At 37.7% G+C, this 23677-nt stretch overlaps 1 protein-coding gene across 2 annotated transcripts in view; it reads left to right on the top strand.

The window, feature by feature from the left end:
* The window catches only part of Tmem161b (transmembrane protein 161B), a 78795-nt gene that overhangs the window by 29175 nt on the left and 25943 nt on the right, over positions 1-23677 (top strand). The window contains exons 2-4 of one of the 2 annotated variants that reach the window (XM_052159719.1): positions 2789-2892; positions 14161-14244; positions 16535-16632. In XM_052159719.1, the coding sequence (XP_052015679.1) occupies positions 2789-2892; positions 14161-14244; positions 16535-16632 (286 nt within the window). The remainder of the gene's footprint in view (positions 1-2788; positions 2893-14160; positions 14245-16534; positions 16633-23677) is intronic. The other variant, XM_052159718.1, reaches the window with a different exon arrangement.

Raw genomic sequence — 23677 nt, 5'->3', positions numbered from 1 at the left:
ATGAGCTAAAATACTGAGAATATATATACCAGCCTTGCCTTTCTCAAGGTGAGTCTCCTTAGGTCTCTCTTTGGCTTCATATTTGATCAGTCTTTCAGTTTAAAAACATTATCTCTAGAATCCTTTTTTTCCCTCTGGGTACCAAAGGTATAACATCATTATTTTGGAGCCTGGATTTTGGAGTCTGTTTCTCTGATGTTTTTTTTTGTTGTTGTTGGATTATTTGTACATTACACGGGTTGCATCTTTAACAAAGCTGTTAACAGCAGTATCTCACTACAGTTTGTGATTTGAAAGAAGAGAAGTGATATCCTTCTCTACTTTATCACTTTCTATCATATACACCTTTTAGATCAGTCTTCCTGCAATAGCATTTTATAGCAGTAACTTATTAAATGTGACTGAAATATGGTTTTACTCTTGAGGACAGAAATGACTACTGTTATTGTCAGTGAGTCTGTGAGCGGCCATATTGCTGACCTTGAGACTGTGAGCCACTATCACCTTTGTCAAGGCTAGGTTGAGTGATACTTTATCTACAACACTAAGTCAAAACTCCTTTGCCATTTACATCTAATTTTAAGGAAGCCAAACAAGTACCCTGTTGACAGAGTACAGAATCTGCAGAACTTCTGTTGCAAACTAAAGGTAAAACAATGGAGAATGCAGAGTATAGTAATGAACCCAAGGATTCACAATGACATGAAAGATGCCTTATCTGTAATCCAGTTGCCTGAGTTTAAGGCATTAAAACATTTGCAAATAAAGTAGAGTTGAAACAGGTTTGATAGACCTTTTAAAAGCAGTCCTGTTTAAGAAGCACCTCTCAACTTCCTTATTTGAGAAATTCTGTCTTCTAATGATAGTACTCACTTAGTTCTTACTTTTACCCAGTTCAGTGAAGTAGTTTGGATTATTGTCTCTATGGAAACAAAGGTCCAGTGTTTAAGTAGATGGCGCACCAGAGCCACACTGCTAAGTAGATCCAGGAGTTGATGAGGAATATAGTTCTGCCCTCACACTTGACACTTCCTTTGGCCTTTACTCCCTCACTCTGCAGTCCGTCTCAGACTATAGAGCTGGTTTTAGCTGGGTGTTTTTAGTGTTTGGCTTTGTCTCTGTTTCTTTAGAGATAAGATAGCACAGCTTGGCTTCTGAGTCTTCTGCCTCAGCTTCCTTTGTCATTTACCAGCAAGTCTGGCTTTGCATATACTGCTCTTTTACGTGTTTTGAGACAGGGTCTCACTATGTAGCCTCTTGCCTCTGGCTCTTGAGTGCTGAGATTGAAGGTATATTTCACTCTGCCGGCCTGCTGGTTTTAAAGTTTTGTATTTCATTTTTAAATGAATTAGAGCGTGGCGATAGAATCATTACTTTTACCATATTCATATCCTTAATTTACTGTTTTTATTTTTCTTGAAAATAGATCGCCCCACATGATACATCCTGATTACAGTTTCCCTTCCGTCTACTCCTCACAGTTCCTCCCTACCTCCCCTCCAGTACAAATCCACTCCCTTTCTATCTTTAATTGGAAAGTAAACAGACTTCTAAGTAAATAATGAAATAAAATGTAAGATAAAAGAAAAACTAACACTTTGGAATAGGACAAGATGAACCGAAGGAAAGAACCCAGGGGAAAAAGTCCTGAGAAACAGGAGTAGATGTGGAGACCCACTTGTTACTTAGGAATCACATTTTAAAAATCTGTGTGTGTGTGTGTGTGTGTGTGTGTGTGTGTGTGTGTGTGAGAGAGAGAGAGAGAGAGAGAGAGAGAGAGAGAGAGAGAGAGAGAGAGAGGAGAGAGAGAGAGAGAGAATGAGAATGAGAAAATGAGAGAATATACCAAAAAAATAATACACACAGACATACACACACACACACACACACACAAGAATCAGTAAACATTGCTCATTGATATCTGTCAACATTAGTGGGTTTAATTCTCTAGTAGAAAGACAAAGACTAAGAGAATGAACACAAAACAGAACCATCTTTCTACCGCATCCAAGAAACAGACCTTAACATCACGAACAAACTCTGTCTCAGGTTAAAGATATAGAAAAGACCTTCCAAGCAAATAGATCTAAGAAGCAAGCTGGTGTAGCTGATTTAATATCTGACAAAAAAGATAAATAAACTTCAAACCAAAAACAGTTGTTATAAAGAAGGACACTATATACATACCAAAAAAAAAAAAAAAACCCTGCCAAGAACACATGTAAATTGTATGCACCAAACACAAGGACGCTCAGGTTAGTAAGAGAAAACAGACTAAGCTTGAATCACACGTTGACCCTCGCACACTGATAGTGGAGGTTTTACTACCACACTCTTGCCAGTAGACGGCCATCCAGACAAGCACAAGAAAGATGCTAGAGCTAACTGATGTTAAAAACTAGATGAACCTAACAGATATTTACAGAACATGTCACCCAAACAAAACAAGTCTTAGCAACTCATAGAACTTTCACCAAAATTGATCAGATACCCTTAATTTATATAGAGTATTCTTGGGAATAAATTTTGAATGGTTGGTCTATTTTACATGTGTTCACATGCATGTGATACTTTGGTAATTTGAAGAGAATTTTGGAAGTGACATCTCATACTGTAGTTTAAACAAAGTATGTGTTCTTGAATCCCTAAATATCACAAGAACAAGACATTTTAATGTTAAAGCCTGTTTTCTTAAAAATATAATTTTCAAAATGTATAGAGAGTTTTCCAATAGGGTCCAAACACTAATAATTTATTGTTGAATTTATTTGTTTCTTTTTTCACGCAGGGTGTGATAGGTATACAGCTGGTTGTTACCATGGTGATGGCCAGTGTCATGCAGAAGATTATACCTCACTATTCTCTTGCTCGATGGCTACTCTGTGATGGCAGGTAAGGAAGGGATAGGCTGTTTGCAACGCACATTTTGTTTGTTTTGAGACAAGCTTTCCTGTAGACCAGGCTGGCCTAGAGCTCCCTATGTAGATAAGGTGCCTTCAGTGCCTTGTGTTTAATCTTTGTTCCTTGTAAATAAGTACTAAGATTATGAGCATACAGCACCTCCCCTGGATAACGCCCCTGGCACCTGGAGTCTCCAGCTGAGAGTAAGGCTGGGAGTGACTTCCTCCAAGTACTAATGTGAATCTGATTCCAAATAACAAGAGTGAATGTTAGGAGAAAATCATGCTTTCTCTTGACAAGGTGGTCTAACTGTATAGCACAAAGGCACCAGGACCAGAGATGAGATTCAGTTCACCCAGTCCCGTTCTTCCTTTTCCTTCCATCTACTCTCTGACCACTGAAAATAGGAAGATCGTTTCTAGTTACCTTTAAAAGCTGGTCAGCAAGGGGGTAAAAGTTAGAAGGAAGTGCTTAAATGTTGGAAAGAAATTAGAATAAATCCATGTTTTTGTTGACTTAATTTAAAATTTAGTATAAGAACCAGATGTTGTTTGTTTTATTGCAGATAACTTTAATCTCCTTGATTCAATGAGGAAGGAGTGGAACTATTTTTTATTATTTAATCTATTGTACTGTAAATGTAATACTATTTATCTCCACTGCTTCTAAAAAAGAGCTAGGTTGACATGCTAGGATTCTCATAATATGATAAAATCAGAAAAAAAAGAGGTTAGATGATAAAGTTTTAGAGAAATCTGTACACAGAAATGCAAGCTTTGAGCAATCCTAGGCAGTTACAAAATGCCAGTGATAAGTAGCTGCTTCAGTGGCTGATCAGATCTGACCGCTGTGTTTAGACCTTTGACGTTTGAGCACAATGAGTGGCTCTCCTACTAATAATTTTTTTGTACAGCAAGACAAATAAGCCTTTAATTTAGAAGGCTATTCTCTTTGCAGAATTTAAGTTTCCTTCACCTTTATTTTCTATTTTATTCGTGTTTGCTATGCTTTGTAGCTTTTCTTTGTGATAGTCAAATATAGGAAAATATTCAAACTTTAAAATTTTTTAATACAACATATTTGCATATGTACTGGCTATGTACTGAAATAAACTGCTTAAATGTATTTTAAATGAATAAAGAGTGGTGGACATTTTTGACAAAATTGTCCTGTTTATAAATCTATCATTTATGACTGGAATTCTATGTAGGTTTAATATACCTTCAATGATCTTGTAACTTAATTTGTATCCTATAGATTATGAAAGAATAAAATATCAGATGGGAAAATTATCATTAGTCCTAAGTAAATAACTTAAAAATAAACATATAAAACCTTTAAATATATATAATAAACTTGTTAATACTAAAGTAATATGCTCTAAGCTTTTCAGTTGAATGAGGGTATGTATGGTATATACATACCTAAGAGCCGAGGGTTCTCACCAAGCTGCGTCCTATCAAAGTTTTATCTTTTATAAGATGTGTGAAACTCAGTCTTCAAAATGAAACATGATGTTGATTTCTTGTGATTGTAACTTGTTCTGTAAACAATGTATTTTGTATTGATTAAGGCTGCCTTTAATGCTAAATGAAGTTCTGTTAAAAGCCATATATTTTATGTTATTATTTTGTGTTCCCACAGTCTTGTCTTGTGTATTAATGTTATTTACCTTTTTAAAGTTTTATTTGAAATCAACAAAAGCCAGCTCTGAACACTAGCACTGTTAACTAATAACACAATAGAATAAGGTCTTTGATTTATAGGATTTATTTTGTCAACCTTCAGTGATATGAAACCATATTGTGTTTAAAATTGATACCATCCTCTAGTGGCTTATGTACTATTGATCATAAATGATAGTTTCTTTTTTTGAAGCCATTTGAACAGTTGAAAACTATGATATGATGGCTTGGGGATTACTATGTTTGATAGAACTGTTTAATAAGACCATTTGTGTGAAGAATACATGTGTACATACCACAATATTAATCAACTGTATGCTAAAGAAATTGGGTGACATTTTTTTATTTACTTATTTATTTTTAGTTTTTTAGGTATAATTTTATTATTCATTTATTTTATGACAATATAAATAAATTATAATTTTCTTAAATGTTAGTACTTGGGTTTATGTTAACTTAACTCCTTGTATGTCTTTGAGGTCCCGATCTTTGTAGTGCAGAGATTAAAGTGGCATCTGAGTAAGTGTGCTGACTTGATAGTTACATTGGTTTTCCAGAGCAGTCAGTACTTTCAAAGAATAAACACCTGTACCTAACACAATAAGCAGGATTTTAAAATTAACAAGCTTTTTAACATAAAATATTGTTATTTTTCTAGTTCTCACTAAATAACTTGCCATAATTTTAACAGGTTTTTTGTTTGTTTAAAAAGAAAAAATCTGTAAAGTCTTTGTATTCATATAAAGCATACTTTAAAAAAAATTGAATACATCATTTGGATATGCTAAGTGGGGTAGGAAAGAGATACATTGGGACATGTAACCTTCAGAGTCCCAGTTCTTGGTTAATATGGCTTCAATTCTGTCAGTCAGGAATGGGGTCAACTGGGGCGTCAGTGGATTCCTCACTAAATAGTAATAAAGGAATTGAGTAATCTTTCAAGTGGCGAAAGACCTTTCAAATGACCTGCACTTTGTGGGCTTTTCTCTCCATGACCCCAGAGTCGACTGTTAAATGCTGTGCTGGTTGGCAAGTCAAAAGAGAGTGGATTATGGATCAAAAGATTCTGAGATGCCAAGCCTAGAACTCAAGACTCAAGCATCCATAAGCTGGGGCCTTTTGACTAGTCTTGGCGGAAGGTCAAGGGAAAGCTGAGATGAGTTTATTGTACCTCAGATAAATCAAGATTGCCAAGCAGCTGCTTCTTTTTGAATAGGTAGTGATAGTTCCACTTTACACTTGGGCAACAAGGTGTAAGTACCACACTCAGGTTCATATGATGAGACATGAAGAGCTTCAGCCCTTCCTTTAGAAGCCCACTCTTGGTCTAGTGTGGAGTTCCCCTAAAGCTGTGATGGTCCTTTCCACTACATTCCATCACAGTCTGAAAACACTAAATGGAAACGCTTCAGAAACAAAAGTTGTCTAAATGGCACACCATTCTGAATAACACAGTGAACCTGCACTCTGTTCCTGACTGGTCATACTACATGTGACCTGCCTGTTGGTCACTTACTCCCAGGTCGGGATGAGGTTTACTTTTGTGGTATCAGGTGCTGTATTGAGTTATCTTTACGTCATGGATCAGGTTGCCAGCATTTACCCTTCACGTCATCTGATCATCCAGGCATTGTATTACCGCACTCGATCGCAAGACAGCTCAGTAGTACAGTGAGATTGATTGTGAGAGGCTATATTAACAACTTTTATTATAGTATCTTGTTATATTTTTTCTATTTGTTCCTCATTGTTACATTCTTACTATACCTAATTTATAAATTAAACTTTATCAATAAGTATATATGCATAGAAAATATAGCATATATAAGGTTTGATAGTGTCTGTAGTGTAAAATATGTACTAAGGGTAAGTGGTACATACCATGGAATAGGTTGAACTATCTGCTACATTGATGGCTTCTCCTGTACTCCACATCTTGTCCTGGAGCTGCCTGCGTGAACAGGGTTGTACATGTGATTGATCGCTAACCACAAGAACTGAGATTTCTGTTGGCGCCTGAGTAAATAGGATTGCCTTTTTTTTCTTTTTCCTTGCATTGCTTTGCCTTTCAGAGAATGTCATGGAAATGTATGGACAGGTAGAATGTCCTTTTATATATACGTCACATATATTCACACACAGACAGCTGCAGCTAGTGTATGATTATACTTACTGTGTTCTTAGTATTCTTAGTGGCACCTAGCCATCTTATACTCTAAATCACAGGGACAGCAGCACTGATGCTGATCACAGATGCATACTGACCGTGAGGTAGATACTGTGTTATTGCTCAGTCTGCACCGCTTACTGTTGCACTCTCTGTGTTCTATATTGACTCTATCCTTCCAACCACTCATAAGAAAACACATACATTCTGAAGTCTGAAACTTTTTTAGCATTTGCTTAATACCACAAGTACACGGTCCAACACTTGTGTTTCAGGTAATAGTGAGTGTGTGTATGTTGAAAACCCTGTTTAAAGTGCCTTCAGGCTGTGTGTATATTAAAGCAAATTTCCTAATTACATTTGAATCCAACTACAGGATGCCATGTGTAAGTAGTGTTCCAGAATCTTAAACCCTAAAATCCACCTAGTCCTAAGCATTTGGTTACAGGTTTACTTGGCCTCTATAAATTATATGAAATGTTAGTTTTGTTTTTTGTTTTGTTTTTAAGATTGCTAGACTATGGTAATGGAGTTTCTCCTTTAATAAGAATCTGTGTAGTAAGTAGCACTTCTAGGTCCGTAATCATGAGCTTGATCTTGAGAACAACTCTAGAGTCTGAGGCTCTGACGCTCCCAATTCCAAGAAGTTGATTCTTTTGTTTTGTTTTGTTTTTGTTTTTTTAAACAAGCTGTTCAGTGAGGGCATGGAATGTGATACACATAGACACTCAGATGGGCGGAATACTACACACACACACACACACACACACACATTTCAAAAAAAAGTCACAGGGCAAAAGAAAAGGCAGTTCCATCATTATAAAGTAAAGTATTCATGCAAAGCGCTAAGCCACGCCCCAAACGCCCCAGCTCCCTATAACCATTGCCTTGCCAGCGCATTGACCACAGTGGAAACACGCATAAGCAGTGGGTTAGGAGGTGACACAGCTCATAACCAGACCATGATTTCACATGGAAAACAATTCCAGATGAATACACAGAGTAACATAGGCCAAACTTTGAGAAGTACATAAATATAAACCCCACTAACTAATTTCATTATTTTTTAACTATAAAACCCAGAAACTTAGACCCTAAAAATTTTATATAAAATTTGGCATACTGCTTTTATGTTCAAGAAATGATTTTAGGATCATATTTGTAGTTAGCAGAGAGCTATATGAAAGCATTTCAATTTCTAGGTCAGGATTTGACCTCTTAACCCTTGACCACAATTCACAGCTTAGGAACAACTCCAGGCATATTTCTCTTAACTCAGGATGGGAAACTTAACTTTTAAGCAACTCCTCTGTACAAGTTACCTGTCCATTTAGAGACCAAATAAAATGTAAAACCAAGTGAACAGCTTTCTCTAGCCACTTAATTGAAAAACAGACAATCAAAAAACCCCTACTTTATATTGGAATTGAAGGGACTTTTGTTTTGAAGTTTGCTTGGCCCTCTTTTCACAGAGAGGAGTGACAGGTGACGCTCTTCCTACCTGTGAACTGGATTTTCATGAGCAGTGCTGCCCACTCTCCTCTCAGGCTTCTTCACCTTGCCCTGCTTTCCAGTCCCCTTATGCTCCGCATCCGTCTCACGCATGCGCTCGTTCTCTAATGTGGAGTTCTCTAATCTCTCACTTTGCTCTGCCACCTTCAATCATATGTCTCTTAGCAGACATGGCTCAGTGGGTAAGAGTGCTTGCTGCACAGACGTGAAAGCCTGTTGTTCAGTCACGAGAATTCGTGGTAGAGGAGAAAAACTAACTTTCCACATTTGTGCCCTGGCATGCATGCTCTTGTACTGTCATGCTCTCTCTCTCACATACATCACACACACACACAAATACACACACACAAACACACACACACATTTAATAATAGTTTAAAATTAAATAATGTGTAGTTTGGTTAGATGTACTGCCATATTGTTTCATTCTGTATTGCAGAGGCAGGGTGATATAACATCTCAGTATTCAATTCTCTTGGCCTCTTGTTGGTTGCATGTTGTCTGAGTTAACAAGCTCCTTTTGTGACAGAAACCTACTATTCAGATGCACAGCAGGTAGGACCTAAGACCTAAGGGAAGGTTAAATCTTCAGCTGCTGCCTTTATGGGATCTGAGAGTCCTTGCTCTCTTGCCTTAACTAGTTTCCAGATCCAGAAGGTTTGTAATATTCCTTGAAAATCTTCAATAAATAGCAGAGGATTGTTTCTCCTCACCTGTGGACAATTAGAGTAAAAATTAAACATGCAATTAGTTCCTGCCTTTGTCAGGTTGGACTGATAGAACAGCATAAAATCTGTACTCATTTCAAAAAAAAGTATTGTTTTTTGGTATTGTATTACCCATAAGGCTTTGCATGCTCTGGTTCTGTCTTACCTTTGGAGTTTATTTACCCTTTGTGGGTTTTGCTGAACTTATTTGCTCATTGACCTTTTAGTTGCAGCGATGATATACATTTTTTAGGCTTTTTGTGCTTTCAGGCATGCTGTTTCAATATTCTTTCCATATCTTGCTCATTAGGATGCTGGTTAAAATCCTGTTCCAGGGAAGTTTTCTTGTTTGGTTGTGTGTCTGTGTGTGTCTGTGTGTGTGTGTGTGTGTGTGTGTATGTATGTATGGAATAAAAGCATCAAAGGAAGCAGGAATTTTGACTTTATTGGATTTATTTTGAATCAAGTGTATAACCATGCCAGAATATCTGGACCATGCTGGGCTCTCCATAAATAGCTGGTGAGTGAGCGAATGAGAGGTAGGCTAGAAGTGCATTTTCTTCATTGGAATTCAGCTGAAAAATATTATTAAAGAAGTTAACTTTAAATTACTTAATAAGAACTATACTGTGTATTTCATTTAGAAAAATGGACTTAGAAAACTAAGTTAGGAGTTACAGAGATGGCCCAGTAACTGCACCATTTGCTGTGTGACCGTGAGGACCTGGATTTGCATCCTAAGCCCCCACAGAGCAAACCAGATGTGCTCTACTAATGTGCCTGTCACTGTAGTCACTGCAGAGAGAGGAGGATCTCGGAGAATTGCTTCCCTGCCTAACAGAAAACAAACAAAACTCACACACCTTGTGAGCCCCATCCAAGTTCTAGGAGAGACTCCTGCCTCAAAGGAGTAGGGCAGAAGAGTGAGGAGTGAGAGGGGACTCCGGTGTCCTGTCTTCCTCTACTCCGTGTGTGTGTGTGTGTGTGTGTGTGTGTGTGTGTGTGTGTGTGTGTGTGTACACATGTGCACCTCATACCCCACACTAATAAGGGATAGCCTTCTTGAAACAATTTTAAAAGGAAAAGTTCTTTGAAGAAAACAGGTTCTTAAGATACTTCATCAGTTCTTGATTTTCCACTCATTTCTCAAAGCCAAATAACTAAATTTAGTCTTTTAAATGAATTATTACTTAGATGGTGTTCTGACTACCATACATTCCCCATGATTTGTGGATTATACACTTGAGATTTTCCCACATACTAAAATTTGTAATAGCAGAGTCACTCTGTGGGTAGGGCCTTACTAGTCAGCATGGACTTTCACAGATAGTAAAACGTTCGTGTGGACCTTTGCCCATTTTAGTCTCCTAAATAGGCACCCCTTTGTCCACTTAAGGCCACTCTTATTTCCCTTTGACTTGTTGTTGATAGTTTTAGGTACAGCGGTGCATGCCTTTAATCTCTGCTTTCAGGAAGCAGAGGCAGGGCCTATAGTAAGCTCCAGGAGAGCCAGGACCACATAGAGAGATCCTGTCACAAAAGACCAAATAAAGTATAAAATAAAATGGCCTCCAAGCATAGGATGGAGTCATTGCCTGATACTTGTATGGAGACAAAAGTTGATGCATATCTTAGCATGTCGGAATGGATGAGCAGACAGAACCTGGGAAGATGGTTACAGGCATTAGAAAAGCTATATTCAGGCAGGAGATAGTGCTGCTTGCTGGGAAAGCAGTGTTAAGGAATCAGCATTTACAAACAGAAACAGATACAGCTCGGTTATGTCTTGATCAGTTAATGAAAGTAGTTGTTACCAGAGGCTTGGAGGAACCTAAACCTGTATTTCCCTTAGAAGCAATGATTCAGTGTTTTGCAGTGACTTTATAGACCATAACTGTCTCGAATAACAAGTCAACTGTAAGTTAAAATTCTGGACTTGAATAGAAATTGCAGGAAGTTTCTCCTCGCCTATTATTGTAATTAAAGACGTGTGTGTGTGTGTGTGTGTGTGTGTGTGTGTAGATATATATGTATCTATATTCATTAAACTGGAAGGAAGCTGAATTATTTTTTCTGTGATCCTTTTTGAGCACTGTATAATGCTGGCAACTATACTAGCTTTGTATTATACAAAAAATAGTAAGTCAGCTTCAGGAAAATTAGAGATTTCTCTGTATCCATCTAGCTGACTGGCAGATAGGTGGCATGTAGAGTGATTTAGAACTCAGGTAACTTCTCTCCTTTCATATTGTAAAAGGCGTACGTATGATGAGATCTGGGCAAAGGCAAGTGCGTGGTTTCTGTGTTGTTTGCATGTGGAATCTGAGTGTTATCACAAATTTTGAAAAGGACCACTAGAATCCTCACACGGATTTCTCCTCTTGGATTTTTAGTCTTATTAATAAAAGAGTTTAAGTGGAGACACAGAAGAAAAATTTGGGTCAACTTTATTGAGTTTTAAACACTACAAGGCAGTTGTCTGGAGAATCGGGATGGAGACAAGAAAGTGCTCTTAAAGTTAGGCATGGCGGTTCAGAAGCAGGAAGCCACTAAGGACTGCGGTTGGGGATCACTAGACAAAGAGCAAGGGACCCAAAGCATCAGGTGCAGTATGTTGTAAAGAAGACAAGGAAAAATTACAATTCTCTGAGCGTTTTAGAAAAGAGATCTACTGCTCTGTGAGCAACTTCACAGAGGATCGGAATTCTGGGAAGGAAAGGTCTGTTATCTCATTAAAGGAGTAAAATATTCATTCCCTCTGCTTAACAGTTTGTCTTCACTCAGACATAGATTTCATTTCTGTTGCTAGAGGTAAAGGACCTTTCCTGCCACCTTAGCATTCTCCTTTAAAGAGGTAACCCTCTAATCATTCGGCAGATAGGTTGAAATTGGCGGAAATATATAACACGTCTACATTAAAAGTTTAGATGTCTAGTTCTAAAGCTGCCCGCCGGAAGGGGTTACTGTAGTTTTGGTTTTCTGCCTGCACATAGAGCAAGGCTGGTGTTTGTAGGAGTCAGGAAAGCAGAACTCCTGTCTGGGTTTCCTGGGCAGAGCTGAGCTGTGAGATCTGAGTTTCATGGCAGGAAAGGATGTGAGTCATGGGAAGCTTGGAAGTTCAGGAGAGGTAACGAGTCACAGGCAGGTAAGAAGTTCATTGACCACAGGCAGAGGCCTCAGCAGCCATACACAGAAGGGCACAGTCATCTGTAGGCTGCTACCCAGGCCTGTAGACAGACAAGTGGACAACATCTTCTTAGAGTCTCCCGACCTGCGGTGCGCTTCCTTCCTAGCCCTCTTACGTCTAGCGTTAGGCACGCTGAGTGCCCAGAGTAGCCATAGCAAGCCTGTTTTATCTGTCTATACATTGTCCTTTGCGGCCAGCCCTCTGCTGCCAATGCAAGAACACCTTGAAGGTTTCTCCTGGGCCCGTCCCTGTGTTAACCAAGTAAAAGATTACAACGAGGTCTGACATCCAAAGTTTTTAAAGGAATTTCCTGCAAAGGTAGAATTTATGTGGTAGATTTTATATCCTTGATTTAAATGATTGAACTCACACTCTAGTCTCTTTCCCATGACTGGAAGTTAAAGTTTCAACTCTTTAATCATATGTTTGGGGTTTCCATGGCCAGATTCTACTAAGTGTTATCTTATTAGCATAGCAAGCACCTGACAGGATCAGTTTTTGAAGAATTGTTCAGAATGAGCAATGGACAGGTGACACATTCTATATTGTATCACTGGTTTACTGCCTTGTGAAACAGGAAATAAAATGGAGTATAGATGTTTATAGCCAGAGAGAAGAATATATGCAAAGGCATCAAAAGATGAAAGAATTTGTTAGAAATAAATATCATTTAGTCAAGAAGTAGGGAATGACTGAAAAGGAATTTGGAGAAGGCATCCTGCAAGTTATGAAAGCAGGAAGTCACAAATCCTATATACATTTCAGGTCTTATAACATGTCTTAGTGCAGATTTTCAGAATAGACATAATAATATTAGTGCATAAATCCTGTGTACTCATCACAGTAGCTCGTGCTTAGACTTGTTTTACCTGTTCTTGGCTTCATCTTTTCCTCACCCCAACATATTTGGTACAAATTCCAAATATTGTATTATTTTAGCCATAGATGTTTCAGTACCTTTCTAAATTATATAAGCTTTAAAATTAACACAATCCCAATGCCATCTCAGAGTTTTAACAGGTTTTTATATGAGATATTGATTCATGACTCAAATTGTCAATTCTGTAGAATTTTTTTTAGAACAACAAGCTAGTCGTTGATATTTAAACCTAGACATCTCATAATTTAGAGTTTCATGACTTAAAAAGTAGCATAGCAATACAAGGTTTGTATTCATTCTTGGTAACAATGCAGTGGCAAGGACCTTGATGAAGTCCCTGCGTACTCTGTGCATTATACTGTCTTGAGAAGCCTTGAGGAGGGCTTCAGTGGGCTGATGTACTTTGACAGAATATCTATTATGGAAAAAGAACTAAGAATGGGCTCTGTGGGAGGATAAGAAGGATGTCCAAACAAGCCAGGCGAGAGTGTTGTGAGGGTCATGGTTACAGACGGCTGAGTAGAGCACAGGTCTGGAGTAGTGTCTGCAGGAGACTGGGGAGAGTTTCCAGCATTGCACAGAACTGAGAGCAGCATATGGATGGATACATTAAGGGTACGATACAACTACTACAGTTACATGACTGGTAAATAAAATAGTGAGGCCTTGTAAAACAGGAAAGTCAGAGTGAAGTGGTTGGTGCTTGGGAAGATTAAATGATGTGGGTATTTTGTGTAATAGAAAGGAAAAAAGGAAAGATGATTTGGAAATGTGAGAGTACATGCAGTCAGCTCTCTTAAAGATAACTATCACTTGGTTCAAATAGAGGATGGTTGGAGAACTGCTTGCAGAGTTAGTGTCACTTTTTTCCTAGGAAATGGGCAGGCTATTTACCCTAGGAAATACAGGGTAAGCGGGCCTGGCATCTAGTAAGTGGTTCCTGATGCTGCCTGGGCGAGCTTCTCAGCCCACGGCGTGACAGCAGTGTCCATTTGCACCATACTTGTCACTTGACTATACACTACAGTGTCCTCCAATTGGACGCTCGGGAAATGCGTGTGAATGGATAACCTGGCCATTTAAGTGACTTACTTCAAAGGGCTCTTTTTTTCCTCCCTTAGCTTGAGATGGTATCAACATCCTTCCGAAGAAGAATTAAGAATCCTTGCAGGGAAACAGCAGAAAGGAAAAAGTAAAAAAGACAGGTAAATTATATTAATGAGCTTCTAACTTATTAAGCATTTGACATAATTTATACAGATATATTTGTTTTAATTAAAGGAATATTTATTAATGATGTTTTAAGTAGTTGATAAATTTCAGATCAGAACCCTTGCAAATTCTATAACGTAGAACTTAGAATATAAATACAAGATAATGATTGCCATATTCGAAGATTAACTTTATTCAAGTAGTCAGTATAGTTGACATCAGGACCCACGTGAATCTCGGTATAAACAGTAAGTTCAAGACAGTTGTTTTACTCAAAAATTGTTAACTTTATTCTGATTTAAGTTATGACAACTATTTTATAGATATTTACGTGGCTTAAGAGCTGCAACGATATCTGTAAGTCTTTCAGAGATGCAGTTTTTTGGAGTCTTTGTTGGGTTGGAAGCGCAGGGGTACCTTTTACTAGATATGGCTTTGTAGGTTCCCTTCAGTCACTGCATTGCTTTTTTTTCTATGGCCCTACTGAGCACGAGCTCTCTACCATTGAGCTGTAGCCCTTGCCCGGCTCTTTATATTTCGTTTGATGTTTTGACTATCTGCTAACAGGCCCTCTGTAACAGTCACCTCTGTGAACTGGAAAGACTAGATGTAGTCATATGTAGAACTCTGATGGCTTTAAAGTTTCGTACCCCTATTTAAATCTCAGAGAAAGTCTGTGTTGACTAGAAAGTCCACATTAGCTTCAGTGTCCTCAGCTGGGGATCAACTGAGGATATCTTTTTTATTAATCTTGAATTTCAGTGGATTATTAATCATAAGCCCTTCCCTTTTTTAAATCTCAGTACTTTAATAAAGTATTCTTAACCAATGTTTTTGTTCATAAGATATTATTATGTACAGCTGCTACTTAGTATAGACAGCCACCCTAAATAATTTAATTTACATTTTACTAAAATGCTGTTGATTAGAAGTGTTGAACGAGGAATGGTGGTGCTGTTCATGATTCAGTCCTGGGCACCCAGATGACAGCTCACAAGCTGTCTAGATCCAGTTCTGTTGGCTATAATGTCCTCTTCTGGTCTCCATGGGCACTGCATGCATGTGCTACACAGATTCTGACAGAAAAACCCATACATCCAAAAATAACAAGAAATGACTTTTAAAAAATGTCAAATGGATTTCTCAAGTTTATGTACTTAAGGACCAGTATTTTAATATAGATTTGATTTTTGCTTCTTTTGTTGTTTGTTTTCAGTTCTCACCCACTAAACTCTGCTGATGGCCATTGTTCCCATGTCTAAACAGTTGTGGGATTTAATTATGTAGTTTATTATTCATTTTGAAAATATTCAGATTCTTCTTGGATGCCTCATAATCTGCTAATTTGCTTTTCTTAGACTGAGTTCTCATGTACCTCAGGCTGCTATACAGGATGACCTTGAAATTCTGATCCTCCTGCGTCCAGTTCCCAGCAGCAGCAAAGTACAACTGTCCCTGGCTTATGCCAGCCTAGAGCAAACCAAGGGCGTGGTGCAGGCCAGGCGGCAGTCTCCGCTGCGCAGAGCAGAGTGCCCAGCTCTTCCAGGGTCTCAGTGTGGGAGCTACAGGAGGGCGCGCTGCTGATGCTCTTGTCACTGATAGCAGCCGTGAGGCTTGGGCCCCTTATGGGCAGTATTGTCACCGAGAGCCTCCGTGTTTACTTACTTAAGAGGAAATACAAGGTGGAAAATAATGTCACTAAAACTGGGCTTATTACTTTGTATGTCCATGTGATTATCCTTAAAACTTAAGTTTAGGAGTGACAGAATACACTTAAAGAACTTTTCTGGGTTTCCCCCTCTGTAAGTCTTTGTAGGCGCCTCCACAGCTGCCTTTCATGTTTCTGAATTTCCTACAAACATTAATTTTAATATATTTATTCATCTCTGACCTACATTACAGCTGTGTTTGTGTGTATATGTATGTACATGTATGTTCAAACAGAATTTTATTTTTTCTTCTTTTACTTTAATCTTGTACCTACCAAAGAGATACTAGGTTGCTTTTAAATTTGCAAAAGAGAGTAGGAAAAATGGGTGTGAAGCATGATACTAGCAAGCAAGATTTTGTTGCTCTAGCAGTTTAGGTAATTCTTCCTCTGGTCATCTACACAGTCTCATAATTTACCTCAGCATCTTGTAGTCTGCTTTGGAAAACTGTTTTTGAGTGTCTGACCTCCTCTAGGGTGACAGTAATGAAGTTAAAATCTCTTGTATTTAGGATAATGTATGCACTTGGATAACTAAGTGTTTTATTTTTGTGTTATTTATTTAATTTTTACAGAAAATACAATGGCCATATTGAAAATAAGCCTCTGACCATTCCAAAAGACATTGACCTTCATCTAGAAACCAAGTCCGTTACAGAAGTGGATACTCTAGGTAAGGGGAATCTTGTAAAGTGTTCTGCATACACCAGTCTATGGCAGTGAAAATACTGTTTTTGTTGTGGGTATGGTTTTATTTGCATGGAATCTAACAACTGACTTTCTCAAGCTCCAAAGACTTCATTCAAATGAAGTTTCTCTTTTCTGTTTATATGGTATTCTCCCCAGTCTGGAAAGTGACACACTTTGAAACCAGTCTTGTGATCATAAATTTCAAATTTATCTCCTTTAATAATCTATTACTGTCATAATGAACTTTAAACTACATTTGCAAATTGAGCTATCTAAACTTTAGTAATTCAACTATTCTAATGGTGTTAGGGATTAAAGGATTTTACTCACTATTCACCTTTATCAATTGAGTATATCAAAATAAATAATAACTTTCCTTTCTCAGTTTCTGTAATAATATGACTACAATAATTTTAAGTTTAAAATGAATTTTATATAAAGCTAATTAAATGCTGGAGGGGGGAAGATGTATGATATCAGTAGTTTTCAAGCCTTATACATTGTATTATTGAAGAGATATTTAAAAATAAAGATTCCTTATTCTCACCTTTAAAACTCCATTGATTCTAGAATAGGTTTTGGGAATTTGACTTCAAAAATACCAATGATTTTTGATGCTTAATCAGATGTGAGAACTATTGGGTTGCATGAAAAATGGGGAACTACCACATTAATCAGTCAATACTTTTTGTTGAAAAAATTTATACATTTTATCCTGATCAAGATTTCCTCTCCCTTAGCTCCTCCTACTTCTCTGCCCCTCACCTCTGTGCCTTCCCCCCTAGTTTAGAAAATAAAACAACTCCCCCCAAACAAACCAGAATTTTAAAGTTACAAAAGCCACACATTCCACTACCACTGCCTGCCCCCTCCAATAAAATCCCACTAAAAGCCATTAAAAACACAGAATTGGAAACAATAATAAAGAAGCAAAAGATCAGTAAGACAAAAATACCCAAAACATTATGAGATAGAAAGTTTACAAAACTACCAGGGAATTTGTTTTGTAATGGCCATCTACTGCTGGACATGGGCCTACCCTAAGTGTAGCTAATAAAATACCCAATAAGACTCAACTGGAGAAAGCACTTTTTGCCTTTGCAAGCCAGTGTCAGTTTGTTAGGGGTGAATTCTGTATCCACTATTCTTTCTTCGCACTGGGAACACTCCTGACTTAAACTTCAGCGGGTTCTATGCATGCTGCCAGGCTCCGTGAGTTCATGTATGTGTCAGGGTCTATGCATGCTACCGGACCCTGAGTTCATGTATGTGTCAGGCCTGCTCTGTCTAAAGACATGATTTCCTTGGGGCCGTCTACCACTTCTGGCTCTTTCCTCCTCCCCTACAACATGGCTTCCTGAATCCAGTGAGGAGGGATTTGACTTGATAAAGCACACTTAGAATTGACTCTCCCAAAGCCTCTTACTCTCTGCGCATTGGTCAGTTGTGATGTCTGTTAGTTCCTGTCTCCTACAATAGGAAGCTTCTCTGATGAAGGCCAAGCAAGACAGTGATCTATAGCAGTGTTGTGAAGAATCATTTATTATGATCCTTTAGTAGAACAATAACATGTCCTAAGCCATGGCCTATTCAGTCATAGATTCTTGGCCACCTGAGCAGTGTCAGACATAGGTTCCGTTTGCTGGAATGTGATTTTGATCCAGTTAAAGAGTGAGTGGTTACTCACACAACCTTTGTGTTAGCATTGCGCTACCATATCATGCAGGCATGTTATCGTTATAAATCACAGGGTTTGTGATTGGACTAATGCACCTTTTCCTCCTGGTACATGCAGCATTTCTTCCAGTACCACGAACCTAGTCAGTAGCAGAAAAGGCTCTACTTAGGTACCAACCTGCCCTCTTTGTGTTCAATAAAATTGTATGTGCCATCTTCAGCAGTAGGACCTTACCATAAACTTATAGAGAGCATCTAGTGGCCTGAGATGTTTGGGGGTTTCCCTGGGGCCTCTTTGTCTAACAATGCAACTAGAGTAAGCCATTTCTGGCTCTGAAGTTTTCACTTAGTGGCGAAAGCTGTCTAATTGGGGCATTATTATTGGAGCCTCCAACTGTATTTTGTTCATACATGTAACATGTTAGAAAGCTTCTGTGGGCTTTCATATGAACCCTCAACTGGCCCTTAGTATTAGCTGTCCTTCTTGATATATCTCCTTCTTTACCCTCTATTCCATCTTCTTCCCCATTTAATCCTCCTACTCCAGTCTCCCTCCTGTCTCTCCATATCTATATATTTCATTTCAGCTTTCTCGGGAGATCCTTCCCATCCTGTTAGTTCCTTTTTAAGTACCAAATACCTGTGGCTATATAGTTATATTTGCAGTATTCTGATTGAAGGTTTAAAAGCTAATATCCACATATAAGCATATTTGTCTTTCTGGGTCACGGTTGCTTCACTCCAGATGATTTTTTCCTAGTGCCATCCAATTAACTACAAATTTCATTATTTCAGAGTCTTTTTCTTTAACAGTTGAGTAATATCTCATTGTGAAATGTACCACATTTTCATTTTTCATTCATCAGTTGGTGGACCTCTACACTGTTTCCCATTTCTGACTGATAGAATAACCATGAGCATAGTTGAGCAAGTGTCTGCAGGAGGACGCAGCGTCCTTTGGGTATATGTCCAAGAGTATTGTAGCTAGATCTTGAGGTAGACGGATTCTCAGCTTCCTGGGGAACTGCCACACTGATTTCAGTAGTCACTGTGTAAGTTTATGCTCCTAGCAACTATGGATAGATGTTCCTTTACATCCTTGTCACCATGAGCTGACATTTGTTGTTCTGATCTTGGGCATTCTCGTGGGTATAAAATGAAATCTCCAAGTAATTATGATTTGCGTTTTCCTGATGACTAAGAATGTTAAACATTTCTTTAAGTGTTTTTTTAGCCATTCATGGTTCTTCCTGAGAATTCTCCATTTAAATCTATACCAAATTTTTAAATTGCACTGTTTTTTTAATGTCTAGTGTTTTTCTTTACATATTCTCGATATTAGCCCTTATCAGATATATAATTAGTAAAAATCTTTTCCCATTCTATATGTAGTCTGCCACTTTGTCCAAATGATGGTATTGTTTGCTTTACAGAAGCTTTTCGGTTTATTTCATGAAAATCCATTTATTGATTGTTCTTTGGGTCTGTGCTTCAGTGTTCTGTTGAGAAACCTTTCCTTCACCAAAGAGTTCAGGACAGTTTCCACTTTCTCTTCAGTCAGAGTCAGTGTGTCTGGCCTTATGTGAAGGGCCTTTATCCATTTAAACTTATGTATTGTGTGAAGTGATAAATACAGATGAAGATTTTTCATTCATCTATAGGCAACCATCTAGTAGGACCAGCATTATTTGTTAGTCTTTTTCCCATTGTATATTTCTGGTTTTGTCAAAAATCAGCTGTCCATTGGGATCCAGACTTAAGTGTAGGTCTTCAGTTTGATTCTACTGATTGGTGTACCTGCGTTTATAACAGCACCATGCTGTTTTTAATTATTATAGATCTGTCCAGCTTCTGGCTATTATAAATAAGGCTGCTATGAACATAATGGAGCATGTGTCTTTATTGCATGCCAGTGAATCCTTTCGGTATATGCCCAGAAGAGGTATAGCAGGGTCCTCTGGAAGTCTCATGTCCAGTTTTCTGAGTAACCTCCAGACTGATTCCACAGTGGTTGTACCATCTTACAGCCCCACCAGCAGTGGAGGAGTGTTCCTCTTTCTCCACCTCCTCGCCAACACCTGCTGTCTCCTGAGTTTTTGACCTTAGCCATTCTGACTGGTGTAAGGTGAAATCTCAGGGTTGTTTTGATCTGCATTTCCCTAATGACTAATGATGTTGAGCACTTCTTAAGGTGCCACACAGCCATCCAAATTTCTTCAGGTGAAAATTCTTTGTTAAGATCTGTACCCCATTTTTAATAGGGTTATTTGGTTCCCTGGGGTCTAACTTCTTGAGTGCTTTGTATATATTGGATATTAGCCCTCTGTCAGATGTGGGGTTGGTGAATATCCTTTCCCAATTTTATGGTTGCCGTTTTGTCCTTTTAACAGTGTCCTTTGCCTTACAGAAACTTTGTAATTTTATGAGGTCCCATTTGTCAATTCTTGATCTTAAAGCATAAGCTATTGGTGATCTGTTCAGGAACTTTTCCCCTGTGCCTATGTCCTCAAGGGTCTTCCCCAGTTTCTTTTCTATTAGTTTCAGTGTGCCTGGTTTTACATGGAGGTCCTTGATCCAGGAGGAATGGATTCAGAAAATGTGGTATATTTACACAATGGAATACTACTCAGCAATTAGAAACAATGAATTCACAAAATTTTTAGGCAAATGGTTTGATCTGGAAAATATCATCCTAAGTGAGGTAACCCAATCACAAAAGAATACACATGGAATGCAATCTCTGATAAGTGGATATTAATTAGCCCAGAAGCCCTGAATACCCAAGGCACAAATTGCATAACAAATGTATGGAGAGGGGCCTGATCCTGGAAAGGATCAATCTAGCATTGGAAGGGAATATAAGGACAGAGAAAAAGGAGGGAGGTGATTGGAGAAGGGATGGAGAAAAGAAGGTTTATGGGACATATGGGGGGGGGGGAGATCCGGGAAAGGGGAAATCATTTGGAATGTAAACAAAAAATATAGAAAATAAAAATATTAAAAAAAGTTATTATAGATCTGTAGTATACCTTGACATGGGGTAGAGTGATTCTTCTTGTGGTTCCTTCATTATTCAGAATGTGTTAGAGATCCTGGGTTTCTTGTGTTTTCAGATGAAGCTGAAAATTGTCCTTTTCAGTTTCTGTGAAGAATTGTGTTGTGATAGGGATTGTATTGAATTTGTAGATTAATTTTGGTGGGATGGCCATTTTCAGTATATTAGCAATACCTATTGATGATCATGGGACATGTTTCCATCCTCTGTTGTCTTCAATTTCTTTTTTCAGTGTCTTAAAATTTTTATTATATACTCATTTCACTACTTGCTTAGAGGTGTCCCATGTGCTTTTGTTGTTTTTGAGGCTATTATGAAAGGTTTTGCTTTCCTGATCTATTTCTCACTCAGTTTGTCATTTGTATATTGATTTTTGTTAGTTTCATATTCTGCTACTTTGCTTAAAGTGTTTATGAGCTGTGGAAGTTTCCTGGTGGGATTTTTAAGGCCACTTATATATGCTGTTATATCATTTACTAATAAAGATACTTTGATGTCTTCCTTTTCTATTTGTGTATCATTGATCTTCAGTTGTCTGATTGCTCTAGATAAGATTTTAAGTACTATGTATTAAATAGGTGAAAAGAGGGTGACACGTTTGTCTTTTTCTTGGGTTTACTGGAAATTCTTTGAGTTTCTCTCAGTTTAGGTATATATGTTGGCTATAGGTTTGCTGAAAACTGCATTTATTGTGTTTAAGTGTGTCCTTTGTATCCCTAGTGTTTCTAGGACTTTTATCTTTAAAAAGGGTGTTGGATTTTGTCAGAGACCTTTTCTGCATCTAATGAGATGATCATGTCATTTTTGTATTAAATATATTTATTTGTTGTATTAAATTTTAAACCATCCCTATACTTTGGGATGAAGTATACTTGACCGTGATTTGCAAGTATTTTATTAAAAATTGTTACATCTGTGTTCTCATAAGGGATATTAGGTTGTAATATTCTTCTTTGTTGGGTCTGTGTGTGGTTTAGCTGTTAGGGTAATTGTGACCTCATAAAAGAATTAAGCAGTCTTCCTTCAGTTTCTATTTTGCAAAATAATTTGAGGAATATTAGCATGAGTTCTTTTTTGAAGATCCTGTTAGTATTCTGTGTGGAATTAATCTTGTCCTGGGCTTTTATTGGTTGGTAGACTTCTAATGGCTGCTTCTGTTTGACTAGGAGTTATTAGTACTTAAATACTGATCTTGATTTAACTTTGTTAGCTTGTATATATCATTTCTTTTAGGTTTTTCAGTTTCATAATGTACATATTTTTAAAGTTTGCCTTAGGATTCTCTGGATTTCCTAGGTGTCTGCTGTGATGTTCCCTTTTTATCTCTATTTCTTATTTATTTGAATCTTTACAAAGAACCATCTCTTTATTTTATTCATTCTTTGTACACTTTTTTCTTACTTTATTGATTTCCGGCCTGAGTTTGGTTCTTTCTTTCTGTCTGCTCTGTTGGGTATTTCTTCTTTTTGTTCTAGAATCCTCAGGTGTACTATTAACTTGCTTGTATGAGATCTCTCTAGCTTTGTTTGTTTGTTTTATGTAGGCATTTAATTCTATGAACTTGCATTTTAGAACCACTTTCATTGTGTCCCATAAGTTTGGGTATGCTGTCTATTCATTTTCACCTAATTCTAGAAGGTTTTTATTTTCTTTATTTTGGTCTTGACCCCTTTTTCATTCAGGAGAGAGTTCAGTTTCCATCAGTTTGCAACCTTCCTGTTGCTTCTGTTGCTGATACCCAGCTTTAATCCATGGTGGTCTGATGGAGTGCAGGGAGTTATGTAAATTTCCTTGTATCTGTTGAGACCTGCTTTGTGTCAAAATGAGTGGTAAATCTTTGAGAAAGATTCATGAGGTACAGAGAAGGAGGTAAATAGTCTTGTTTGGGTGAAATACTCTGTTATCTCTTAGGTCTACTTGATTTCTAAGGTCTGTCAGGTCCTTCATTTCTCTGTCTGTTGGCCATCAGTTAGCAAGAGTAGGGTATTAAAGTCACCCACTATCACTGTTCAAGGCTCAGAATGTAATTTTATTTGTAATAGTGTTTCTTTTATGAACTTGGGTGGCCTTGTATATGCACAGATCTTAAGAATTTCAGTGTTCTTTTCTTGGAGTTTCCTTGAATGAGTTTGTAATGACATTTCCTATCTGGATTACTTTTCCTTTTAGGTCTGTTTTGCCCTATATTAAAATGACTACAACCAGCCTAAATAATAGTTTGGGTAAAGCATAAAATATTGTTTTGTAATTTGATCTTTACTAGGACTCTGTCTTACCTACTTCAACAAAAACAGCT

This window comes from Apodemus sylvaticus, chromosome 16 (genome assembly GCF_947179515.1).
Source record: "Apodemus sylvaticus chromosome 16, mApoSyl1.1, whole genome shotgun sequence".
In the NCBI taxonomy this organism is placed as follows: domain Eukaryota; kingdom Metazoa; phylum Chordata; class Mammalia; order Rodentia; family Muridae; genus Apodemus; species Apodemus sylvaticus.
Note: the sequence above shows the minus strand (reverse complement) of the source record. Positions and strands in the feature narration are given on the sequence as shown.